The sequence below is a fragment of the Apiospora aurea genome, assembly GCF_038362705.1.
Source record: "Apiospora aurea strain CBS 24483 chromosome Unknown utg000005l_segment0_segment0, whole genome shotgun sequence".
Classification (NCBI taxonomy): domain Eukaryota; kingdom Fungi; phylum Ascomycota; class Sordariomycetes; order Amphisphaeriales; family Apiosporaceae; genus Apiospora; species Apiospora aurea.
Genome location: NW_027117392.1, coordinates 5,785,518 through 5,801,555, shown reverse-complemented (window position 1 = coordinate 5,801,555; position 16,038 = coordinate 5,785,518). Strand labels below are relative to the sequence as shown.

The 16,038-nt window shown below is 55.0% G+C and overlaps 4 protein-coding genes across 4 annotated transcripts; 3 read left to right on the top strand and 1 right to left on the bottom strand.

The window, feature by feature from the left end:
* Window positions 1–3,711: 3,711 nt before the first annotated feature.
* PG986_008304 (uncharacterized protein) lies at window positions 3,712–5,139 on the top strand (the record flags this gene model as incomplete). Its single annotated transcript, XM_066844526.1, has 1 exon — window positions 3,712–5,139. The coding sequence occupies one exon, from the start codon at window positions 3,712–3,714 to the stop codon at window positions 5,137–5,139; it is 1,428 nt and encodes a 475-aa protein (XP_066700638.1).
* A 1,675-nt stretch (window positions 5,140–6,814) lies between these two features.
* Window positions 6,815–8,611, top strand: PG986_008303 (UV excision repair protein Rad23; the record flags this gene model as incomplete). The annotated part of the gene is made up of 8 exons (XM_066844525.1): window positions 6,815–6,832; window positions 6,892–7,044; window positions 7,221–7,293; window positions 7,359–7,438; window positions 7,543–7,860; window positions 7,921–8,330; window positions 8,399–8,432; window positions 8,486–8,611. 8 exons carry the CDS (start codon window positions 6,815–6,817, stop codon window positions 8,609–8,611), a joined length of 1,212 nt encoding a protein of 403 aa, XP_066700637.1.
* Window positions 8,612–9,541: 930 nt separating this feature from the next.
* PG986_008302 (uncharacterized protein) lies at window positions 9,542–10,945 on the bottom strand (the record flags this gene model as incomplete). The annotated part of the gene is made up of 1 exon (XM_066844524.1): window positions 9,542–10,945. The coding sequence occupies one exon, from the start codon at window positions 10,943–10,945 to the stop codon at window positions 9,542–9,544; it is 1,404 nt and encodes a 467-aa protein (XP_066700636.1).
* Window positions 10,946–12,854: 1,909 nt separating this feature from the next.
* Window positions 12,855–15,399, top strand: PG986_008301 (uncharacterized protein; the record flags this gene model as incomplete). Its single annotated transcript, XM_066844523.1, has 3 exons — window positions 12,855–12,986; window positions 13,362–15,173; window positions 15,226–15,399. The coding sequence occupies 3 exons, from the start codon at window positions 12,855–12,857 to the stop codon at window positions 15,397–15,399; spliced, it is 2,118 nt and encodes a 705-aa protein (XP_066700635.1).
* Window positions 15,400–16,038: the final 639 nt, after the last annotated feature.

The following is a 16,038-nucleotide window of genomic DNA, read 5'->3' as shown; positions in this document are numbered from 1 at the left end:
TGCAACTCTGACTTCGCATCTACTGCAAGCAATTCCTTCCGCACCGTTGTCTAAGATGGCCAAAAACGTGCGCGGGCAGCTCGTCCGACCAAGAGACCAGAGAAGCCGTAAACGGGATAACTATTGCGACTAGCCCTGCGCTGGACAGCCTGGACTGCAACGTCGTCCGGCCAGTCGGAATGCAGAAGAACATTGAACAAGAAACCTAAAACGTCCATCCTATAGAACAGCTCGGAACCGTCCAATGAATCATGAGGAACGGCAGATCTCACCAAACTTTTTCCATCTTGGCTCTCGGCTGTGTTTCTGCTTACTACCAAGCAACTGCTGCTCATGAAACTCCAACGATATCGTCGTCGCGATCCAGGCAACGAAACTGCACATTTTTCTTCTCCCGGACTGGACTGTTCGGGGACCCCATGTCTCTCGCTAGGCTAAGACAGGAAAGGATGTGATGAAATCTCGGCCCACCCAGGGCGATGAAGCTACCAGACCACCAAAAACTAAAATTTATCTATCCAGGTACACACACACATCCTCTTTCTGGGAATAAAAGTACGGGGAACGAGGCGTCGACACCGTCGCACAACCGGCGCAATATGTTGAAACCCATCTCTGAGCCAATCTGCGTGTGCCGTCAGCTGCCATGTCGCCGTCTCCGAAGCCTCCGGCAAAAGAGCCCCCTTCCCTAGGCTCCCAAGCTCGCAAACCCTTTTCCCCTCCCCTCGTCTCCCAGCAGAGAGCTATTTACGAACGAGTACGAAAGCGACTGTGTTTGTACCGGGGGCAGCTCCACGCAGCGGGAAAAGCTTGCTCAGATGCGGCATATTCCCTTTCAAAATGATGCCATCATACCTACCGTAAACAAAACCTTGGATGAAGCCGACAAAGAAGCAAGATCTCCCTGCGGGGCCCGCACGCCAATCGCCCGGAAATGAAGCCACATGGTGATTACGTGTGCGGGATAACTCTGTCCTGTACGCCTGACGGAAGGTGGGAGAAGGAAATATAGAAAGAAAAAGAAGGGCGGGTTTCTGGCCTTGTATACCCCAGGCGGGAGAGAGGCCAGGGGGTACAACGTCGGTACTGGTCGACGCTTCATTGGCGATCCTTCAACGGCAGCTGCAAGGGGCAGAGATGCCAGCCAGATGCAAGTTACAGCTTCACTGAGCCCTTTCAGCCCTTGGCTTCTGCCCACATGACACACGCACAATTACAATTCTCTTCAAGGCCAGCTCGGGCTTGTCTGATCCCCTACATGGATGAACGGACGGATGGACGGATGGATGGATGGATGGCGATGCATGTAGCTAGAGATCTAGGTGATGCAGCTCCCACATTACTGCCCAACTCTGCAGACCTACTATCCTTACTTACTACAGCACCTCTTGCGGCGGCGCAATGACTCTCCAAGCCCCCCGTCCGTCATTTTCACCCTGCGACGACGAACAGCGCAGCGACCAACGGGTATACCGCCCCCAGTTCCTCCCGGTGCGCTTCTCGCTGCTCATTGGAACGGGTTGAGACTGGCCGGTCCAGACGGTGGGGCCCACTGGATCCCTATAATAATTTATCGTGACACCAGGTACACATACCGCAACCGTAAGCTGAAAAAAGCACGGGGCCCGCGAAGGCACTCGATAACCTTCTTCTTCTGGCCTGGACAGTGGACTCCAGCTGCAGAGCGAATCGGTCCCATATGTACCTGACTTGACGGTGAAAGGAGGTTGTTTTTGTTTATAATAGGAGCCGAAGACTCCTCCCCCCCGAAGCCCTAGTGGGCAGGATTGCGAGATTTTCTCTCTCTTGTTTCCTCCGTGCCGCGATCACTCGCTCGCTCTCTGCCTCCTATTGTTGACTTGCGTCATCCTGTCTCTCATTTTTAACATCGTCATTCACTTTTTTTACCCGCGCTTTGCAGTGCTCAGCCGGTCCGGTAGCCCCGTTTTTGTGTGTTCTTCGGTATACCGGTATACAGCATTGAAGGCATAGCCAAAATCACACGACCCTGGTCAAACCGAGACAGAAGGGTCCAATTACCCATCGAGCAATCGACCGGCCAATCAACAATCCGGACAACCCAGAGATCAACGGCGATAGTGTGTCGGAGCTGAGATTTGTTTTGTATTGCCGTCGAAAAGAAGTCCAAGCCTCGGTGTCTCACTTACATTCGATTGACCCCGGGCGTTGTCGTCGGCTCGATATTTGTCCACCGAAACAGCCCAGCATCTCCGGCAGTCGCGACCTGGTTTTCTTCGGCGACCCAGAAAAGAACAAGTGAGGCAGGCAGGCCGATCGAAAGATCTGAACCCAGGAACACAACAACCTTGGACTTGGGTCTCCACTGGACGGATTAGGCAAGAAGGGCCACATCCTAGCATCCTGGTATCCCGGCATCCCAGCAGCATCCCAGCATCCCTTCTCCTTCCCCTGCTCGTCGGGCTAGCCTCTCTCGGTGCTCACAGGCTCACACACAGGCAGAGAGGGCTCGAGGGCTCTCGCAAGAAGCAACCCAGCCCGTTAGACAAGCCTGGCCAGAATCCCTAGGAGCCTAGCCGACCCGAATCCAGGATTTGCTTCTGCTCCAGTGCGGCCTATCACGACCCTGGTCCGAGAAATCCCGGCAATACTACTGGCTGCTAGGACCAGGATCTCTGGCCATCGCGCGGTGTTGTATTTGACCCCAATCCCAGGCCAGGAACAAGAGGAGGAACGCGTCGTCGTCGCACCTCATCAGCAAACAACACACATCCCAAAGCCCACCCAAAATTACCAGGCCGTGGCCGGGGAAGCAGAAGCAGGCAGTTTCCAACAGCCCCCTCCCTGTCTGCGACGAGCCTACCCACTTCCATAGCCTCGATTAAACCCACCCGGCCTTGACACGGACGGCCACACGCATTCTTTTATACACTCTCGCCCACCAACCCGCATTGCATTCTCTGCTCTCGTAGCAACTACCCGCTGCTCTCGCTCTTTTCTTGCTCTTATATCCCAACGGGGCCTGTTCCTGCGGCCGCTACTGGGCTTCTGTCATTCGTTTCCGAACAATCTGGTTGTTAACCCTTCCTATCCATTCGCTTATACATACCTCCCAACAACACCCCCTGGCTTTGCTTTCGCTAGCAACGCCAACGGTTAATACACACACTGTCGGGACACCATCCGGAACCCCCACCCCCCGACCACTGCCAGATCAACCGCGTCTCATATATACCAAACCTTGGTTAACGCTCACGGCTACCGACTGATCTCTGCAGTGTCGACTATCTACCAAGAGAAAGACGACCTAGATTAACTACTATCAAGGTCATATCCGTATAGTGCTGTCCTCGTCGACTCATCATCTGCTGTTTGGCCGAGTTTCGAAATTGCGCGCGTCATACTCGGGTTCCTGTTCCTGATCCTGCATCTACTTGCTCCAGTTCATCAGACTCCCAAGTTGACACCAAGTCTATATACCCACGGGCACCTTTCACTTCGCCACACAAGCAATCTGGACATCTCATCGTTGCCGCGTTCTCAAACGTGTTGGCGCCGCTCACTACTTGCCAACCAAGCCCGAGCCTTTGCGCACTCTGCTGTATTTGTTTCTCATTTCCCAGACGACTTATAACAGACTCGACAAGTGCCCGGCACTGAGGTGCAACACTGGAAACAGTCCGTCGGCTTTTGCAGATAATCCCCTAGCATACTAATCACCAACCTTTCAACATGAAGGTACCTCGGATACTCCCAGCCGCGTTGGGCATCTCGGCTATATTGGGAACAGCAGCGACCCTGTTCATGAACATCGCGAATGCTGATACCGACCGGAGAACACCGGCTGTACGGATAGCAGCCAGCGTGGCATCGGCTCTCGAGGGGCTCATTTTTCTCTCGCTTATTCCTCTCTTCTACAAGACTCTCCGCCAGTCCTGGGCAGCTGACTCAACTAGACCGAGCCGTCTCGGCCTTACCTTGAGGCTGATGCTGATTAAATCGGCAACCGCTGCTTCGATTGCCGTTTTGGTTATTCTGGGCAAAGACAGCGACAAGACCAACATCCTGGGCGGGCCCGAGACCTCGTTCCTCACCGGCGGCTCTGTTGTGCTGGCGTTTGCCTTCGCTGCTCAGCTTGTGTATGTTGTGGTTCATCACATCAACGGTAACCTGCGCGATGAGGAATCCAACTCCATGCATTCGGTTGAGGGAGGACATCTATCACTGTCGAAGCGAGTCAAGGCTATCCCCTACTCCCAGACTGTTCCGCGTGCCGCCGTGACCAAGGAGCGTCTATCAGCAGAGTTCCAAAGCCCACCCGGGTCAAGCGGCGGCAAGTCTACCGCCGAGACGATGAGCTCTATCCGCTCCTCCTTCTCGCAAGCAGTCCGACCGATCTCATCGAAAACCCGATTACTCTCGTCGGCTTCCAGAAGTGGAAGACGCCCTCCTTCGCTGGACTCCATCGCCTACCAAAGCAGTATAGTCGAAGAGAGATCTGGCTTCGACTCATGGGATACTTCGGCAGTAGACGCCCAAGACCGCCAGACCGTCATTGACACCTCGCCGCCTCTGCCCCGATTCCTTGAAACGATTCCAGCTAGCCCCACGACAAGCCGCAGTCCCAGTCCCGGTACGCCTTTGGAGCTGGAACTGGAACCTCCGAAGCCCGCAGCTCGCCGCAGCCGTTCCTACAGTCCCATGGCTCGGCGCCAACCGATGCTGACCACCCACGCCTCGACAAGTGAGCTTCACATTCATCCCTTGTTCCGCACCGATAGCCCAGAACCACCGAGGGCAACCCCCGGAACAAGCATCCATGCGGCTGAGGATGCCGGCAAGGTTATTTCGGAAAGCAAGCTGGACCGGATGCGCAGCGGCAGTCTGATTTCTGCACGAAGTCCCCTCTCACGGACCAACAGCCGGGAAAGCTTTCAGAAGTCCCTGGCACCCAGCCTTGCATCCATTGCATCAAGCCTTACACCAAGCACCGAGCGGCTCGATGCTCCGCCTGCTGACTCGGAGCGCAAGATGACGCCCCCGCTACCGGAATGGATTCTGAATGCGGGCTCGCGGACAAGCCTGACCGAGTATGAGGTTAGGAAGCTTCGCGATCGCGACCCGACCGATGAGCCAAACGGGCTGGGCATTACCCAGTAAGGGGAAGATGGTGGGGGCAGGAAGCCTCTTTGATAATGAAGATTACGTACGACTTTTATGACTTATATACATGGCACGGGCTCCCCGCGGAGCATTGGGGGAGCAAGACCGTGGCTTGCTTATACACACAACTGCCCTCCGGGTGCAACTCATCTTTTTTCTTTTTTGTCACCACTTCTATGTTGGGGAGGGCATCATCATGGATGGATGTTTTTGGTTGGAGATACCACGGAATTTTTTTGGCGATAGCGCGGCGTTACAACCTGGGAGGACAAAAGCCTGAAGATTTATCATCAGCCCACGTATTCTCTAGTGGTAAAAGCTAAATAAAGAAGTAAAATCATGAAACCCAAACAAACACTGCAACTCCCCGGACCGCCTTTTGCCATGCCGTGATGTGATTTTGATAGCTGTGCTACCACTACACTGCACCACCACCTTGTTGAAGTCGGCCAGATGCCAATGTCGTCCGATATTCTACCTAGACAGTGGTTGGAGTGAGTGATCTTACTCGTGCACTTCTCGATTATCCGATACAGTCCGATATATGGCAATGCTATTATAGGATGGAGGGCTGAATACATGTGTTCACTGCTACCGGCTTGTCTCAAAACAGTCAGTATCGATCAATGGGCATAGTATGGTGACGCTCATCAAGCGCAGCAGGTTGGTGCACCCCCAGAAACAGCTGGAGGACAGCCGGGGTCACGACAGCTTGTGGAGACCATATGCCGACGTTGCCTCTGTGTCTCTCAATATGTAGGCGGTGATTCGTGCTTCGTGCTTCGTGCTTCGTGCTCCGTGCTCCGTGCTCGTGCTTCGTGCTCCTATAATGTGTGCAGGTGTTTGCTGTGATGGTGACTGACTGACTGACTGAGGCCGTTGATGGATGCCTTACCTAATCAGACAGGGAGCGAATTAGGCGCCCGAGGCCTACGTTGATGATGCTCCATTCCCAAGGTCGTGCCCCACCTGAGCCCGCCTTTGAAGCTTCCCGTATCGCCAGTAGCCCGTACTGCAGGCTGGCCGCCTTAGAAGGTACCGGGCCGGCGTAGAACGTATGGGAGGGGTACTTGATTTGCTTGCCCGCCTGAGGTGCATCTACCTAATCGATTGCCCAAGCATTGAGCAGTCATTGATGATCAACACTGGCTCAGAAGAAGCCCCGCGAGAGGCAAAAAAAAAAAACCGAGTAAACTGCTCCAAACATAATAAGCTTGGGCGTGTGGCTCTGTCTGCAAGGCAGCCTGCTCTCCTCAGGCTCCCTCGCTTTTTGTTGCTTTGCCTTGCCTTGCCTGCTGCATTCAATAATCTTGCCTCTGCCTTTGCCTTTGCCTCATCACACAATCCGTGACCTGCATCGCCTACCAGACCGACGTAATAAGGTACATCCCCCTCGCCTCTCTCTGCCCTCACTCAACTGGAGCTTAGGTTAAGTAAGTGCATAGGCAAAGCCGGCTCCTCTGTAAGTTTTGGAGAGCGGCCGCTGGGTTGCAAGCTCACTTATTCATCTCCCATCACTTTTCACCATTCCGAAGACTTTCCCATCTTCAACCACTCCCTCCGACTTAATTCCACCTCCCCCCCACGAGCGACAAAACCACACCACCAACAACAACTCAACCCACACGCACAAACACCACAACCTCTGCCGCCACCACTACTGTTGCCCAAAATGAAGGTCACTTTCAAGGTACGTACGCAACGAAAGCACGCCCTGCAATTTAGCCAGAGAATCCCTTGCCCTAAAAGCTGTTTGCCTGCTTGTCGCGCGCCCTTTCGTCCCTCATCCGCGGGCCTGCTTGCTTTATTTGGTTGGTTCGTGCGGCTAATCGTCTTATTTGTGTGCTTTTGCAGGATCTCAAACAGCAGAAGTTCGTGCTCCAAATTGAGCCGACAGATCTGGTATGTCGTCACAACCCACGTCACCGACCTCACCACTGGTGAACTGCCCCGTCAGCCCACCACCACCACAACCACCACCGCTGCTCCCCAACATCGCACAAGATTCGAGTGCATTGCGCCAATCATCCACCCCGCGCTGCATGGTATCGGTCTGACATGATGAAACTCCCCAATAGGTCTCTGCCGTGAAGCAGCGCATCGCAGACGAGAAGGGATGGGATCCCAAATCCCAGAAGCTCATTTACTCTGGTATGTCGGGCCCGTGGAGTCGGGCTGTGGTGGCATCGCATGGAAAGAAGCTGATATCCCCCAAGGCAAGATCCTCAAGGATGAAGATACCGTCGAGACGTATAAGATCGAGGAGAAGGGCTTCGTTGTGTGCATGGTGAACAAGGTATGACTCCTCCCCGCCACGCATTTCGCATCTTCAAGCCCCGCGTTTATCGCCACCTCTGCTATCGCGGATGACTGGCGTCAGTAGACTAACCCCCGAGCTAGCCCAAGGCCGCACCGGCTGCCTCGTCAAGTGCCATCCCCGAGACCCCGGCTCGCGCCCCGGCTGCCACACCTGCTGCCCCGGCTGCTCCCTCGCACTCCAATGCTACCTCCGCCGCTCCGCCTGCGACCCCGACCCCGGCTGGCGCTACTGCTGCTGCCGGAGCCGCCCCCCACGACCCCAATGCTATGGCCATGGGTGCTGAGCGCGCGAACGCCATTGCGAACATGGAGGCCATGGGTTTCGAGCGCGCCCAGATCGATGCGGCCATGCGTGCTGCTTTCCACAACCCCGACCGGGCTGTCGAATATCTTCTGAACGTTAGTCTTGCCCGCATACCGGTATCGCGAGTACAAGTTGGCTGACTGTAGGTGAAATAGGGAATCCCGGAGACCGCCCGACAGCAGCCTCCTGCCGAAGCCCAAGGTCAGGCGGCTGCCGCCCCTGGTGCCGACGCCGCTGCTATTGCCAGTGCCATTTCGGCCGAGCCGTCCGGTGACGAGGGCGCCCCCGTCAACCTGTTCGATCTCGCTGCCCAGGCCCAGGGAGGTGGCCGTGGAGGCGCTGCCGCTGGTGCTGGCGCCCGTGGAGCCGCGGCCCCCGCCGCAGCTGCCGCTGGTGGTGATGCCAACCGTGATCTTGGCAACCTAGACTTCCTGCGAAACAACGCGCAGTTCCAGCAGCTCCGTCAGATTGTTCAGCAACAACCTGGCATGCTTGAGCCTATTCTCCAGCAACTCGGTGCCGGCAACCCCCAGCTTGCGCAGCTCATCTCTCAAAATCCCAACCAGTTCCTGCAACTGCTCGGCGAGGATGCTGAGGATGATGCTGCATTGCCCCTGGTGCTCAGGCTATTAGTGTAACGGAAGAGGAGCGCGATGCCATTGAGAGAGTAAGTCAAAATGGCTGCGGGTTCATCAATTGGAAATGCTTACCAACCTACAGTTGACTCGTCTCGGATTCAGCCAAGAGGCTTGCATCCAGGCCTACTTCGCATGTGATAAGAACGAGGAGCTTGCCGCAAACCTCCTATTCGACCAGCCCGAGGATGACGACCCGTCGCAAAACTAAGGCTTGAATACTCGTTCTATTGCTTTATGAATGTTCACGTCGGTGTTTTATGATATCCTCTCTTCTGGTCGATGCCCGGGTTCATGCAGCATTGATGGGCTTATCACATAGCGGGTTTCTGCTCTGAAAGGGTCCATGTCATCGTTGATGTGATTTGTTTCTATTTGGGCTCGGCGTTGTCCTAAGCGCAAGCTATCTCATCCAGAAACAAAACAATACAGAACTTGACAACAGCGGTCAAATTCTACCCGACATCCCAGCGATAAACTTGATAAAGGAGGATGAGTTGACGATGGAAAAACCATACTTTCTTCTATGCTCAAGGCTTCGGTTTTCACGGGTCTCTTCCGCATCAGGCGTCCGGACACACACGAACAAGGGAATTTGCAGATGTTGCATTGAACCCTCTCATGGTAGTTCTTCATAGCGGAATCTACAAAAATTACCAAGATGGACAACTCCTATTGTGCTTTTCAGTGAAGTTCGGCGATATTTATAGAACAAGGTATGGTTATGCAAGGGGGGCATGAGCAGATCATGTCGATTCATTTAATCTATCCCTACATATTTCTCATCATGTTTGTTAAACATGCAACCGTTTCTATAAACGTAGTATCCCTCTGCGGTTGCATGGGTGGTCTGGGTCATAGGCTCGCTGTGAAAGTCCCTTTTAATCCCCTTTCTCTTACTTCGTCCGGTCTCCTGACTCCCTTTCCCCGTGTTGTTCGCCGAAGAGAATGACAGCATTGGTTCTCGCCGAGCCACTGCAGCCTGCTTTATAGAAATGAGAAGAGGAATATAAAGCGCAAGTGGGTATCAAAAAGTTGTTTTGCAGGCTTTTCTCTTCGTGGCCGGTGCTGTATGTTCGTCTGTTCCGTAGAAAGGGGTGTGTGTTCTCTGGTGGGTTATACAGGCGGGCATATCTGTATTCTACACTCCAGTAGCCACAGGAACGCTGGCAGGGGCAACACCCTCCTCCTCTTCTCCCTGAGTGCCGTCATCAACAGCTCCCTCCTCTCCAGCCGCCGCCCCTTCTTCGCCCTCTGCAGCAGCACCCTCGGCAGCAGCTGGCGCCTCATCATCCAGCAGACCCAGCTCCCGCCTCTGCTGCCGCAGCTCCTCGAGGTGCTCCTCGTACTCGGCTGCGATGCGTGCCTGGTCCGCGCGGATATTATCCGGCTCCTGCCACTCCTCGCCGCGCCGCTGGGCCTTGTAGTCCTCGAGGTCGATGGCGACTTTCTTGGCGCCGCGGGCCATGATGGCGGCGTTGACGCGCTTGGGCCGGGCCTTTTCCTCGCGGTTGAATTTGAGCTTGATGTGCCGCCGGGACTTGCCGGGGAAGACGTGCGAGATGGTCTCGAAGTCGGTGCCGAACATCTTGAGGTAGTGGTAGAACCGCTCCGTCTCGTCGTCGGACCAGTGGTTCGTGCCGCCCATGGCGGCCTTGTTGGCGCGGAGGTACGAGGCCGACGTCGTGAGGTTGGTGAATTCGTCCTCCTCGACCGTTTCGAGACTGGTGAAGTCCTGGCCGGCGTGCTGGTTCACCGTCAGAGAGCTCTGGTTCACGACGATCTGGCCGTCGATGATGTCGTATTCGACGCCGCCGCCGTCCATGGGCGCCACGGCCGCGGCGGCTTCCGGGGCGGGTGTGCCGCCTTCGGCACCGTTGCCTCCGGCTGCAGCTCCGACGCCGTCCTCACCGCCACCCTCAGGCACATCGGGAAGAAGGCCCTTGGCTCGCTGTTTCCGCTCCAGCCGTCGCATTTGCGCATTCCGTCGCGCCTCGCGCTGCCGTTCGAGGATAGCATCGGCATGCTTGAACTTCTTTCCGATACCGAGATCCCGCGTGATATCTGCCATCTTGGTCACGGTGTGATCGATCTGCTGGTTCTCGGCGTCTTCGGGCGTGGGCTCCCGCCGCTTCCGACGGAAGCCTTTGGGCGCTGCAGCACCGACTGGTCCTTCTTCTGATGCAGCAGCATCTGCAGCTGCTGCGTCCCCGTTTTCGACCGCCGGAGCTGCATTGCTCCTGCGCTGTCGCCGCGGCTTCGGGGCTGCTGCTGCTGGAGTACCGTCGCCATTCTCCGCGCCTTCTTCCGGTGCGGCCTTCTTTCGTTGCCTCTTTGGCTTCGAGGCGGCAGACGCAATTTCGCCATTCTCTTCACCACCTTCCACGGGAGCCTTGCGCTTGTTATACTGTCGTTTCTTCTTGGGTTCTGCTATCGACGGTCCAGCCTCGGCAGGTTGGGCTTCAGCAGAAACTGCAGCGGCCACGATGGTCTCTGTGATAGGCAGAGTAGGGGGAGGCGGAAGATTTCGACGCGGGGCTGCCATATGAGAACTAGGACCAGCTTCTGCGGCTGCGGGAGGTGCATTTGGTTTTGTGGTCGCCTCAGGTTGTGTCGCAGCCGGTGTGATGAGTCCATCAGGTGCTGGAGTAGCTAGACCCGGCCTGTGATCCGGGGTACTCTGGGACTGTGTTGCAGCTGGCGTGGCGAGACCGTCCGGCGCAGGGGTAGCCAGAAGGCCGCTTCGGGAAGTAACCGCAGGAGTAATCGGTGGTTGACTCGGCGCTGGCACTGGCACTGCCGATTGTACGGATCCATGCCGTTGCTTGTCAGCAGCATCAGGCGCAGCTGACTTGGGGGATTGGATGCATTGGTTATTGTCGGTGACTGTGTGTTTGTAGGCTCGGTAGGCTGGTCTCTGGGAGCCGGAGGCGGGTTCGTTATTGTTTCCGGTACTGCGGTGGGAGGTGGGTTCGTAGGTGCTGGAATGGCCGTTACTGGTCCCTGTGGCTTGGTGGACGTCGTACTTGGAGCAGCTGTGGCAGTATTGGGTACGGACTCCTTCTCTTTCTCCTTGGGCGGTTGTATCGTGGGTGTAGCGTCACCATTGCTGGAAGCACTTGGGGTTGATGCCGTAGGGGCTGTAGCTGTCGCCGAAGGCGGGGCAGGCGTGGAAGCCTGGGACTGTGACTGGGACGGAGGCTCAGTGATTGCGGGCGTTTGCGTTGCCGAAGTCGAAGGGGGTCTACGGCTCGAGGGGGGCTTGGCTTTCGGCTTGAACTTGGACAGCCCGGACTTCTTCTTCAGCATGGAACTCATCTTGCTCGAAGTTCAATCGGATGTTGCTGAATCTGGTTGTGTGTGTGCGTGCGTGTAGGTCGCCAAGGCGATAGATGTTACCACATTGTACAGAGGGAGACTGGCTGCGGACGGGTGGTAGAGGTCATCGGAGACGTGACCTAGCTTTTGTTTTTCTCTCCAAGACTAGCAATGTGTCACAGAAAAGATGCAGGCAAAGAAAACCAAACCGACAGTGAATGCAGCGAGGATGGATGGTGGGATGAATTGGATTGATTGACAGTAAAAAGAATTGGTGGAGTAGGTTCAAGTCCGCAGCGGTCGTAGTCGCCTCTGGACAGGCAGATAGCGGTCGATAAGGCCATGTCCCCGGTTATTTTAGCAGCCAAGCCAGCCTGCTGCAGCGTGCAGCCTATCGCCGCCGGTCGCTCTCTACTAAGGACAGGCCTTCAGTGGGCCCTCGTACATAAAATCGCGTGGCACGGGCCCCCTCGACCTCCTTGGACGCGGCGTCGCCACTTACGGTTTAGCGGCACCATGGAAAGACGGGCTTCTTGTGCTGCTGCTGGGCTGGCCGAGTTTCTGGTCTGTTGGCTTGAATCAATCATTGCCTGCTGGTTGAATCCTCAACTCAATCTTTTTCCCTGGAACATCTAATCAGCAGAGGCCCGGCTACTCCTGCTGCGAAGGACACTACACGCTACCGCATCTTCCTCTCCTGTTTTTTCTCCTTCCCACCCAGCCTGCGCTGCCCAGCCCAACCGAATTGGCCAGCCCGATGCGGTCACGAATCATCCCTAAAGTCGATTAAGGATCATTCTTCTTCCTCTTCTGCTTTTACCGACTCCTTTGCCTGCCGTCTCGGTCGAATCGCGCTGACCAGCACTCCCGACCGCCGCCTCGCATTTCCCTCGGTCACGGGGGCAATCCTGCCCTTTGGACACACTTCTTCTCCTTCTCCTCCGACTTCAACCTCCACACAACAACAAACACACAGCTCACTACTGCATCCATACATTCTGACATCGATCTTTCCACCCTCCCCGTCCCTGTCTTCTTGACGCTCCCGTCTGGTTCTCCACTCGACCCTTCACGCCGTTTTCTTTATGCCTCTGTCTTCTGCCAAATCCTCTCCACCTCTGTCTTCCCTGGCCAAGATGGAGGACAGAAAGAGACCTGCCATGAGCGGCACCGACGACATTGGCCCTCCCAGCAAACGCCAAGCCGTCAACGGCAGCAGCAAGCACTCCAAGGACGATTCCGACATGAAGGAAGAGGCTTGGATCGAGGTATGTTGCCATCTTCCCTCTGCTCCTTCCATATCTATCCCTCGACCACCTACCCACACCTTTTGTGCCGCATTGTGATTGCCCAACACGTGAGCACTGCATCGTCTCCCCACCTGTTGGCTTTCATCTCATCGTTGGCACGGTATCGCAATAATGACGGCCTGTCACTTTCGCTTCCTGTCATGATGGCCTGATTCATACTCACAATTTCAGACTTGATGCCCAGCCTTCGCTGTCATCTATTCTGCCTCTGATGAAACACATCCTGCCATTCCTGATTGCCAAGATACCTCCGTTCACCCGACATACCACGACAATCGTCGCACCATTGGAACGATGGAAAGGAGGAAGCGCTGACAGAACCGGGACTATTAGGAATACACCAAGGATGCGATACTCCGTCAGATGCTGGAATACAAACGCAAATGTAGCACTCTAGAGACGCGGCTGGAAGAGGTGGAACAGCGCTCAGTCCACCATGATGACCATCTGCGAGCAGTTGACTCCTGGTGGCTACAACTGCTCCAAGAAGTGTCGGTGCTGGCTGAGAACAAGGTCCCTTTCCAGGCTGGCGAAGACCACCCGTTCCCCACCCATACTTCTTTTAAGGATATCGAAACGCTTCAAGCGCACCTCGACGATAAAGCAGTTGCCATTAAGACCATAACGGACAGCTTGTTTTCCCGCCTTTCTGGTGCCCGTGGTCAAGTGGCGCCTAATATCACCAACCTGGAGTCACAGGTTAATACTTTGCTTGCCAATCAAAAAGAGTTTCTTGTCAAACTCGACCGTCTGGCTTCGGAAAAGGACGAAACGTCGGAGCAGCTTAACACCGCCACGCTCAGGTATCTTAAGGCTGAACGGAAGCTGGATAGGGTGAAGAGTACACAAGTGCAGAAACTCGAGCAACAAGCCATGGCCAGCGCAACAGCGCGCCCGTCAGGCGCAGATGCGGACAACGGAAATTCGGGCGAGTCGAATAGAAATGCTCAAGCTCTCCAGCTTGCTCTCGAAGAAGCTAAGATCGAGGCTACGAAGCAAAAGGACCAGCTGGACGCAGTTCAGGCGCAGAACAAGACTATCCAGGAGGAGCTCACCAACCTCCAAATCAGACTAACCAATCTGACGGATGAAGACTATTCCCGCACCGACCTGTACAAACTGCTGAAGAACCAGCACGAGGACTTGGTCAAGAAGGTCAACCACTTGGACACGGAAAACAAGAAGCTCCAGGAAGTCAGCCACAAGCTCAAGGTCGAGCGTGAAACGTACAAGAAGAAGCTGGAGGACGAAGCGCAAATGTTGACGACCGAGCTGGAGGACCAGCTACAGCAATCCGATACTGCACTCGCCCGAGTAAGGTCAGCACGAGATGAGCTGCACGGCGAGGTGACAATGCTCAAATCTCAGAGAGATCAGGAGCGCCAAGCCGTCAACCACTTTAAGGAGCTTGTAGCTGCCAACCAAGACCGTATTGCCGCACTGGAGTCAGAATTGCAACGCCTACAGCCAAGCGAAGATGTGGATATGACGCCGCGTCCGGACCTTGAAGAGATGAGCCTCGAAGACCTTCGCGAGAAGTACAAGAAACTGGAGAAGGACTTCAAGTCGATCAATGATGAACTCCCCGCTATGACAGCAGCCGTCAAGAAGTACCAGGGACTTGCAACTAAGAAAATCATGGATTTCGATACGTTGGAAGAACGCTTGGCTATGGCTATCGCCGAGAAGGCCAAGGCGAACCAGAAATATTTCGATGCTCGCAAGAATACGGATATCCACATGGAGGAGATCAAGCGCCTGAGAGCCCAGAACAACAAAAGCTCCGACATTATATCGCAGCTGAAGGAGAACGAGGCCCAGCACCGCACGCTGTTGGGCAACATGGAGAAGCAGCTTGTGGACCTGAAGCAGACCAACACAACCATCATGACAGAAAGTAAGCGACTCGAAACGTCCAGTAACGAGGCTTTGCGTCGTTATGATGCCTTGAAGAACCAGGTCAACGAGCTGTCCTCCTTGGCGAAATCCAAAGACGCCACCGCCTCGCAGGTTAAGGACCGTGCGGCGGTGCTCGAGGCGGAGAACGAGAAGATGAAGTTGCGGGTCGATCACGTATCGAAGGACCGGGACAAGTGGAAGGTCAAGAGCATGAGCAATTCTTCCGAAGAAGAAGACATGCTACGAGTGAGTCAGACTACCCCGGCCATGAAGCCTCCGAGTACTAACAATCTTTTAGCAACTGGCCACTTGTTCGGTTTGCCAAAACCGCTTCAAGAATACGGTGCTCACGAAATGTGGTCATATATTCTGCAAAGAATGTACCGAGGACCGCTTGACAAACCGAATGCGCAAATGTCCGAACTGCGCCAGGGCTTTCGACCGCAACGATATTATGACGGTGCATCTGTGAGCCCGGATACCACGGACCATGTCCGACTTAGAGACGATCGGGGAAACCTGTGCTGTATAGTATCTGCCGATGTGTATGAGTGTTTGTACATAATAATGAGCCTAGCGACCGTTTCTGTGTTGAGAAGGATGGGCAATTCACTGCCTGACACGGGCGCATATGAGGATGCTTGTGTTGTGTCTTGGGAAAGATTTTGCACTATGCCAGATACCCACCCGGCTTGGGAGCGGAAGCGAAAGAGAGGGACCGCTGAGAGGAGACGGATAGTCATGGGGCAGTCGAGCAAGAGCGCCCAGATGCCTCGAGGAGGCTGCGCTGGTGGATAGCGGGCGAGATACCGCAATGACTCGTTTGAGACGCGGTAGCATACCCTCCCTCTTGCTCTTAATCGAAGCGATGAAGAATTACGGGCGCATAGGATAGAGAAGCAGTCTATACCTGCTTTGTAGGAATACAACAACCTGACAAACACCCATATATGTACGATGTAATCCGTTTGCATTGGTCCAGTGTGGCAATGTGATTGATTATCTGGTGAAAGGAACGCGCTTGGAAATCCGTCGGATTTATGATTTCGTCAAATAAATCGTTTGTGATTTGTTGGTAAACGTTCATCCACCTAAGCCCATCGATTTGTTG